Source organism: Cyprinodon tularosa, unplaced genomic scaffold, assembly GCF_016077235.1.
Source record: "Cyprinodon tularosa strain WSP-4 unplaced genomic scaffold, ASM1607723v1 ctg1291, whole genome shotgun sequence".
Taxonomy (NCBI): domain Eukaryota; kingdom Metazoa; phylum Chordata; class Actinopteri; order Cyprinodontiformes; family Cyprinodontidae; genus Cyprinodon; species Cyprinodon tularosa.
The window spans coordinates 144,648-152,470 of record NW_024038105.1 but is presented as its reverse complement, the minus strand read 5'-3'; the positions used below and the strand labels follow the sequence as shown (position 1 = coordinate 152,470).

At 37.2% G+C, this 7,823-nt stretch overlaps 1 protein-coding gene across 1 annotated transcript; it reads right to left on the bottom strand.

Moving 5' to 3' along the window:
• Positions 1-502: 502 nt before the first annotated feature.
• LOC119777943 (macrophage mannose receptor 1-like) lies at positions 503-3,672 on the bottom strand. Its single transcript, XM_038276953.1, has 4 exons — positions 3,639-3,672; positions 2,096-2,479; positions 1,616-1,963; positions 503-852 (listed from the first exon to the last, which is right to left on the bottom strand). Exons 1-4 carry the CDS (start codon positions 3,670-3,672, stop codon positions 503-505), a joined length of 1,116 nt encoding a protein of 371 aa, XP_038132881.1.
• Between the last annotated feature and the right edge of the window lie 4,151 nt (positions 3,673-7,823).

Genomic DNA, 7,823 nt, shown 5'->3' with positions numbered 1-7,823 from the left:
TTGATGTATCAACTCAGCATAGAGTACCTATTAATATCAAGGCCAACATATTCTTAGTTGGTTCATAAACTCTTTCTTTCTCATAAATTCTTCTAAGTTCAATAATCTGTGACTTGCATTAAAAATGGAAGCATCATTTTGCATATTAAACATTTATTGTAAAACAAAAATATAGCAAAAGTCCTGATAGAGGCAATATATTTCTTTAAGCCACTTCGTACAGTACAATATTTATAACCATGATACCGGAAAAGTATGAGTATACAGTATATTTATATATACTGTATATATATTTATATATATATATATATATATATATATATATATATATATATATATATATATATATATATATATATATATATATATATATATATATATATATATATATATATATATACTGTATACTTTATTTTATATATATTTTTTTTTTACCCGACAAAAAGCCAACAGAAATATTAGGATTATAATTAACCCACGATTCAGAAAAAATGGGGTGAGCTTATACCTTAGAACAAATGAAATTCAGTTCCTCTGTGTCATTTCCCTGAATCCACCTATGTTTCCCTCTTGCGTCTATGGCTCCAGACATGTCACAGTTTCTCATCTGTTCTTCTGAGACCTGGCTTTCACGGTTAAACCTGATCTCCTTACAGACCCAGAACCACATGTTTTTAAAGCAGTTGTAGCGCAGTCCAATCCAGACATAATCAGTCGAGGCGTTCTTGGCTTTCTCCTGGATCCATCTCTGCTCATCCAGGCTAGTGAGGGTGACCAGGTCATGGTAGTGACATCTGCAGTAGTTTAAGGCATCCTCCCAGGTTTTATTTTCTTTGACCAGGATCACTTTATCTGTTACAGGAGATATGGATGTAAACAAAGCAATTTCCATCATTGTTTTGGTTCATTTTTAGAAACAAGAACCAAAAAATGAACTATGGATAAACTGAAACATTTAGTTTTAGAGAACATTTGAGTTTCAACCAATAATTTTACCCAAATGAACATAAAACATTTGGGCAAAAAGGTATTTTCAATAACTTCTAAGTACTCTTTTCAGACACAAAATACACATATTAAGGTTAACAAATAAATCCATTAATTCAGCGATTCTCAAAAATGGTCATCAAGAACCACTGGCTGATTCATATAAATGAACGATTTACTGGCTTCTAAAGAGTGCGAAGGACATCATGCAATTATTTGAAGCAGGTGTGAAGCAAGTGAGAGACATGCAGGCTGAATGCAGTAAACCAGCAGAACTTATATTTGGAGGTAAGTGTTTCCTCCGCCATTAGTTCTCCGTTACACCTGCTGCCACATTCCAGCAAGCCTGTAGTGATGCACACTTGCTATTTAAGGGCTGAATGGTCCATTTGCCCTACCCACTACAGGGTTTGGGATGGCAATTTTTTTTTAAAATGGATATTATCAACTCCACAGAAAACCTCACCTCAAACAGAGGGTTAGTGCTCAGGGTTAGGGTTTAGGGGCATGGGAATTGGGCCTAAAACATACATGTTAGTACTGCTTGAGGAACAGTTTTGAGAAATAAACGGCATTATTTAATTAACCCCACACATTTCTAGTATCTATTAATATTGGATCAACTTACCATCATAACAGATGAAGGGTTTTCTCTGATCACAGCTTTCAGTCTTCCATCTGCCTTCATCATCAGTCCCAGCAACAGCACATCGACCAGTGTTGTATTGCTGATTGTTTAACTGGTCATTCCAGTGTCTTAAAGAGAAACTGCTTCCATCTGACCACCTCCAGGTGTCTCTGAAGAGACCAAAGTATGTTTTAATCTGTGTAGAGCTCATCACTTTCTCCAGTTCTCCATCCTGTAGCTGCTTCATTCCACTGATCAGGTCTGTGTGTTTCTCTCTGCAGTAACTCTGAGCTTCCTGCCAGGTCTTCCCCTCTCTAATCAAGTGGTATTTCTGGGTTCTATTAGTTTCTGTGGAGTAAACAGATAAACACACATCACATCAACTTTAAATTCTTCCCTTTTTAGAAAAACTAAATTTAATTAGCTGTCTAAAGTATACAGTTTAGTAATCCATAAAACTACAAACTTCCAAATTCTTACCATCATAACAGAGGAAAGGTCTTTCAAGTTCACAAGGAATATTTTGCCATTCAAGATTTGACATCAGAATCCCACAGTTTTCAGTCACCCCTTCGTGATCATTTGGTTCTCCTTGGTCCCAGTTTGTCTCACTTTCATTGAACTCTACTTCAGGCAGAGACCAGTACCATGTTCTGATACCATCTCTCTGATCATACAGACCAATCCAAGCATCCCTATTATATCCTGCTCTGGTACTGAGGAGTCTCTTCATGTCTGTCATGTTATACACTGTGGCCAGGTCAGTGTGGTTCTCTCTGCAGTACTGCTGAGCTTCAGTCCAGGTCTTTGCCTCATTAATGTAGAGATACTCATAGAGCTGACAGTCGATGAAACAACTCTGACCTGAAAATACGAAACATGTTGCTTTATTTTTAAATAAATAATAACATCTCCACCAGCATTTACTGCAAACTTGTTCTTATTTTTGTTTAGGTATGGGCAGTTTGCTCTGTAACTGGTGGGTTGCTAGTTAAACTCTCTGCTCTGTCCAGCTCAGTCGTTGTGTCATTGGTCAAATCATCCACCTTCTCTGCTGTTGGTGCTGATTCAGTGACTTTGCTTCTGGCTGCCTCAGGGCAGCTGTGGTTACAGTGTAGCTCAACACCATCAGCATATAAGTGGTTGTATGACTAATTATAAAAAGCTATATCTGTATTGAATCATTCTGCAAAGTAACAGTAACCTGTTAACCTCTTAAAACCATTCTGAATTAGGCGACCCAATGGACCTTAAGTGGGGGTAAAGCCCCACAGCTCTGGAACTAGTATAGCTAGAGGTCTGAACTTTTCTGCATTTGGGGTTGATATGATGTAGAACAAATATAATACAATAAAACCTGCCTATTCTCAAGGATATCTTTATTACTGCCGTTCAAAAAAGACCTATCATTTTTTGAGAATAAAAAAAGCAACTTTGAGTCATGTTTGGACTGATGCAGGTTGGTCTGTGTTCTAGTCACCCAATTTTAAATGTATATATTAGGAAACACACATGCAATTTGGGCTTACAGTTCCTAAGTTCCATCACTGAGGTCTAGAAACAACAGATCTATGTATAGCCATTCAGCAAAGATACTGTTGTAAATTAAGTTGTAAAAAAAAGTTAACAAGTAAAAAGGTAAAAAGCTAATTGAAAATTTAAAAAACAAAGTAAAAAAGTTAAGAAGCCTAGATAACAATTGTATTAGGTTTATAAACTAAAACATGTAAGTGCCAGTATCAGTATTCAAAAAAATAAAGTTATGCTGGATCAAAAAAAAATTGCTTTTTTTGAGTGTTTTTCATGAATTTCCTATAAGAAGTTATTTTTCTTAATATATTCGGGCAAGTTGGTCTTTCTTGTTATAAGATCATTTTGCCATCAAAATTTCCATTTTTTTTGTGTCACAAAGATAATAAGGTCTTTTCCTGGATTCCAATAACACTAATGGTCTGAAATTTTGATTTTCAAAGTATTTCACTGAGTGCCCTATAAAGGGTTTTAAGAGGTTAACTTAACTTACCCATCAGGAAGAGCAGAATCAGACTCCACTTCATCGCTGCTCTCAGATGATTTATTTTCCTCAGAAAATGTTTCTCTATTAAAGAAAGATGAAAACTTTAAATCAAGGTTTGAAAACTTGCAGAATCCCTCAACTGTAGAGAGAAACACTGCTGAAAGAGCAGAGGAGCTGAAGCCAAACAGGAAACCTAGCACACAGCAAAAACTGGAAACTTTAAATAAATGATAAAAAATTTGTTAACCTTGAAAATGAAAATAAAGCCTATTTAAAAAGGTTAAACCCAAGAACACAGATTGAGCTCAAACTTACCTCTACTTCCGTTCTTTCTTAGTAAATTTGATGTTCTCTCCTTGATCCTCTGCTAAAAACTGTTCCAGGTAAACTGTTGGTATCTTAGTTTCTCTGACCAGTAGCTGAATTTGAATATTTTATAATTTAAATATTCAAAAGCATGTAAGAGCATGTTTTACACAAAGACTGGTAAAAAGACTGAGGAAGGGATAAATATATCTTTGATAAACCCGCCTCTGTAGTTCATAGGAAAGATACTATTTGAATAATTGCAAAAACTAAACAGGAAGAAAAACAGAGCTTTTATTCAGTGTTGAGTTTTACTGCTAGGAATCCTGCTGCACACATGATGAATTCTCATTGCTATTTTTTTACCATGTAAGTTATTTGCCTTTTTAATTACATCTTTGTTGGTCTACAAACTGCTTATTAAAAAAATTCATTTGAATATTAAAAAAATATTTAAAAGCTGCATTGACAAGAAATATACATTAAGCTGACATTTTAACATAAATAATCTGGACACTTTTTTCATGTTTGATTCATTTTTTGTTTTCATTCAGCTCTTATAACTCATTGTTATTTTATTCTCATTGTTTGATTATTGAAAGTATTTTGTGTTATTACTATAATTGTGACTTCTTTGGGTATAGGCTATGGAGGACCAACTTTGCCATATTTGAAAATAAATACAGAAATAAAAAAATGCTCAATAGAAAAATAAGCAAACAATGAATTGCCCCCAAAAATACAATAAACAAATAAATATAGATAGAAATTAAATTATACAGTGAAACATAAATGTATATGTCTTTTAATTAGTGTAGCGAACGCAGTTACACAAGCATTTTTCTGTGTGAATTTATTTCTTGTTTTTGTGAATATGAATGTTTTACTCTTCATATCAAGTTCATATTTGTGTATTTTTTCATTAATATTGTAGCATTAATGGGTTGCTATAGCAATAACTATCCAGAGATGACTTCAGTTTAGCGGTAGCTTCCGTGCCCCGTACACCGCACAACTCCGGAAGGCTTCCTCTTTTATGAACTCACCCACTTTCCGTACAACCAGGAAAGGTCATTAATGGACATATCTTCCAGACTCATGGTGGGACAAAGAATACTTCAAATTATAACAGCAACTAATGATACAACAGACACAAGAACAGTAACAAATAAACATGTAACTTAATAACCTGGAAAGAGTGAAATAACATTAACTGGCAGCTTCTAAAACTGAACATGCTGCCCAGTGCATGCTGGGAAAACTAGCCTCTGCTGCCCCAACACACTACAATATGTACATACTTTGGGGAAATATTGTAATAATGTCAGATGGAGACGTCACTGGTTAGTTATCACTTGATCACGTGATGCCTTGGATGGAAAGTTCTGAGTTTTGTTTTATACTCGGTCGGCGTGTGCAAGAATAAAGGCAAAGGACTGAAATACAGAAGAAATAGACGTGTAAGGACTTCTAGCAACTCCTAACCTTCTGGTTGGAGGGGCATACGGTATGGACAATTGAGAGAATTTATATTTTGTTTAATAAGTTTCAGTTGATAATTCATATAAGGGAATATGACGGTTTCACTGATGAATATTTTCCACTGTGTATTTTGCAGTGTTCACGGTGGTCTTGAGCGTTTGTATGACGGAAAATCCTGTAATAAACGTTTGTAACCATCAGTTGGATAATTGCACTTTCATCGACCAGTTAGAAAAAGTTGGGAGCAGCTATAGTGAACACGTGCAGCGCAGCCCGTGGCCCGTGACCCGAGAACATCGAGGGATGCCGCGCAGTGAATGCAAGCTGTGAACTTCTAGCCAGCCATGCCGAGATGGACGGGGGAGAAGCAGAAAAGACTGCCGCAGCTTGAAGATAACTAGTCGGCGGCTCGGGGTGACAGCTCGCCTGCGGCTGGGGAGGACTGCAGCTCGTCTTTCCACCTCTGCATTGCCTTGCAGGGCGGGGCGTCAGCTTGCAAGCAGGATAAGGACTGTGTCGTTTCCACAAGTCACCACAAGAGAGCAGCAGCGCGCTGTGGTCGTGAGTAGCAGCCTAACACCAGCCCTAGGATTCCAGGTTTTTTCAGTTGATAAGAAAAGGACATTATAACTTGTAAATATTTAAATTTAAGAGTGAAAGGCCATTTTGTGCATATTTCTGTGAATATTTCTGGCCTGTGTTAATAAGTAATGTTGGCATTCCTACTTTGGATTTTTTTTGGTTTAACATGTGCAGGATTGATGTTTGAAATTAATACTGAGGATTACTTCCAGCATAGGTTTTGCTAAGGTTTAAGATTCTAGTTACTACTTTACTTGGTGTTATTTCAAAATAATTCAGAAAATGGATAAAGGCAGAGAGAGAGCTCTTGTACTTGAGGGAGTAATTCAGGCTCTTGAAGAAGAAAAAATAGACTTAGAAACCAAGTTGGAAACTGAAACAGATGAATCATTAAGAGACCAAATGACAGAACACATTGCTGAAATTAACAGCATTCTGCAAGCACATAGCATAGAGAGCCAGGAACCAGCTTCTGAACCTGAACAACTCAGGCGATCAGAAAGAGAAAGAAAACCAACTGGAAAGTGGCTTGAGTATGCAAAAGAAGAGAGTGCAAAAAAGGAAAGAAAGTTTATGTTAACTTATGTAAGCTTTAAAGGTGAGGTTTAGTACATTAGGAGCAAGCTCAAAGAAGAATGTGACAAAGAGCATCTTGAAAGTATGACTGCTACTTTGGAAGAATGAGTCACACTTAAAACAGGAGTACGAAAGCTTATGTGCATTGACCACACCAAGCCAAGACATAAGACAGCGAATGGATAGCTGCACCTCAGTAACCAAAGAAGTAGTTGATCTGTTAAAAATGCGCTGCTCAGAGGTAAGCAAAGAGTTTGATGCTGTCGCAGTGAAGGAAGCACTAAATTACTTCAGAGAGATGATGCGAAATCGATATATGGGTCCACTGTATCAAGAGCTGGCACACATAGCGTGGCAGGAAGTCAAGTGTCATTGAAGAAAGCAGAAGTAGCAGCACGCTTAGCATCAAAACGTGCTGAAACAAACAGAGAGAGTGAAATAGCTGCACAAAGAAAGGAAGTGTTTGCTCAGCAAGAGAAGTTGAAAATGCTGGAACACCAAAAGGATCTGGAAGCTATGCAAGCTGAATTTGATGTGTATGAAGAGGTGGAAATGAAAATGAACGCTGAAACAGGAGAGAAGCAAGAAAAAATGTTGCTTTCAAGTCAGCCCCAAGGAGAAAAGAAAAACATTACTCTGTCTCCAAGTCAGTTCCAAACTCAGCATAACATAGCTCAATATGCTCAGACTCTTCATGACACACCAGTCCCTCCTCGTTCTGAAAAACAGTCAGAGCAAAAAGTGAATGACGCAACACTAGTGCAAGCTTTCAAAGAATCTCTTATGATGACAAGACTTCCAGCACCTGAGCCATCTGTGTTTAGTGGGGATTCTCTCAAATTCACTGAATGGAGAACCAGCTTTAAAGCCTTGATAGAGACTACCTGTACAAGCCCAGCACATAGACTGTTTTATCTCAGAAAATACATCAGCGGAGATGCACTGTCTGTGTCGGAAGGAACTTTTTACCGAAGCGATGATGAAGCATATACGCAAGCCTGGGATGCACTGAACAAGCGCTATGGCCATCCATTCATAGTGCAAAGAGCCTTTAGGGGTAAACTTAATAGCTGGCCCAAGATAGGACCAAAAAAGCCACTGAAATTAAGAGAGTTCAGTGATTTTCTTGTGTCATGCAAAAATGCAATGCCTCACATATCAGGTCTTAAAGTTCTGGACGATTGTGAGGAGAATCAAAAGCTACTCCAGAAACTTCCTGACTGGGCAACAGCTCGATGGAATCGA

Excerpts from the sequence above, each read along its gene's own strand:
- LOC119777943 (XM_038276953.1), bottom strand. The coding sequence starts at position 3,672 with ATGAAGTGGAGTCTGATTCTGCTCTTCCTGATGG. Across the intron at positions 1,964-2,095 it reads ACCTTTCCTCTGTTATGATG|AAACTAATAGAACCCAGAAA; the intron begins GTAAGAATTTGG and ends TTTACTCCACAG. Across the intron at positions 853-1,615 it reads ACCCTTCATCTGTTATGATG|ATAAAGTGATCCTGGTCAAA; the intron begins GTAAGTTGATCC and ends CTCCTGTAACAG.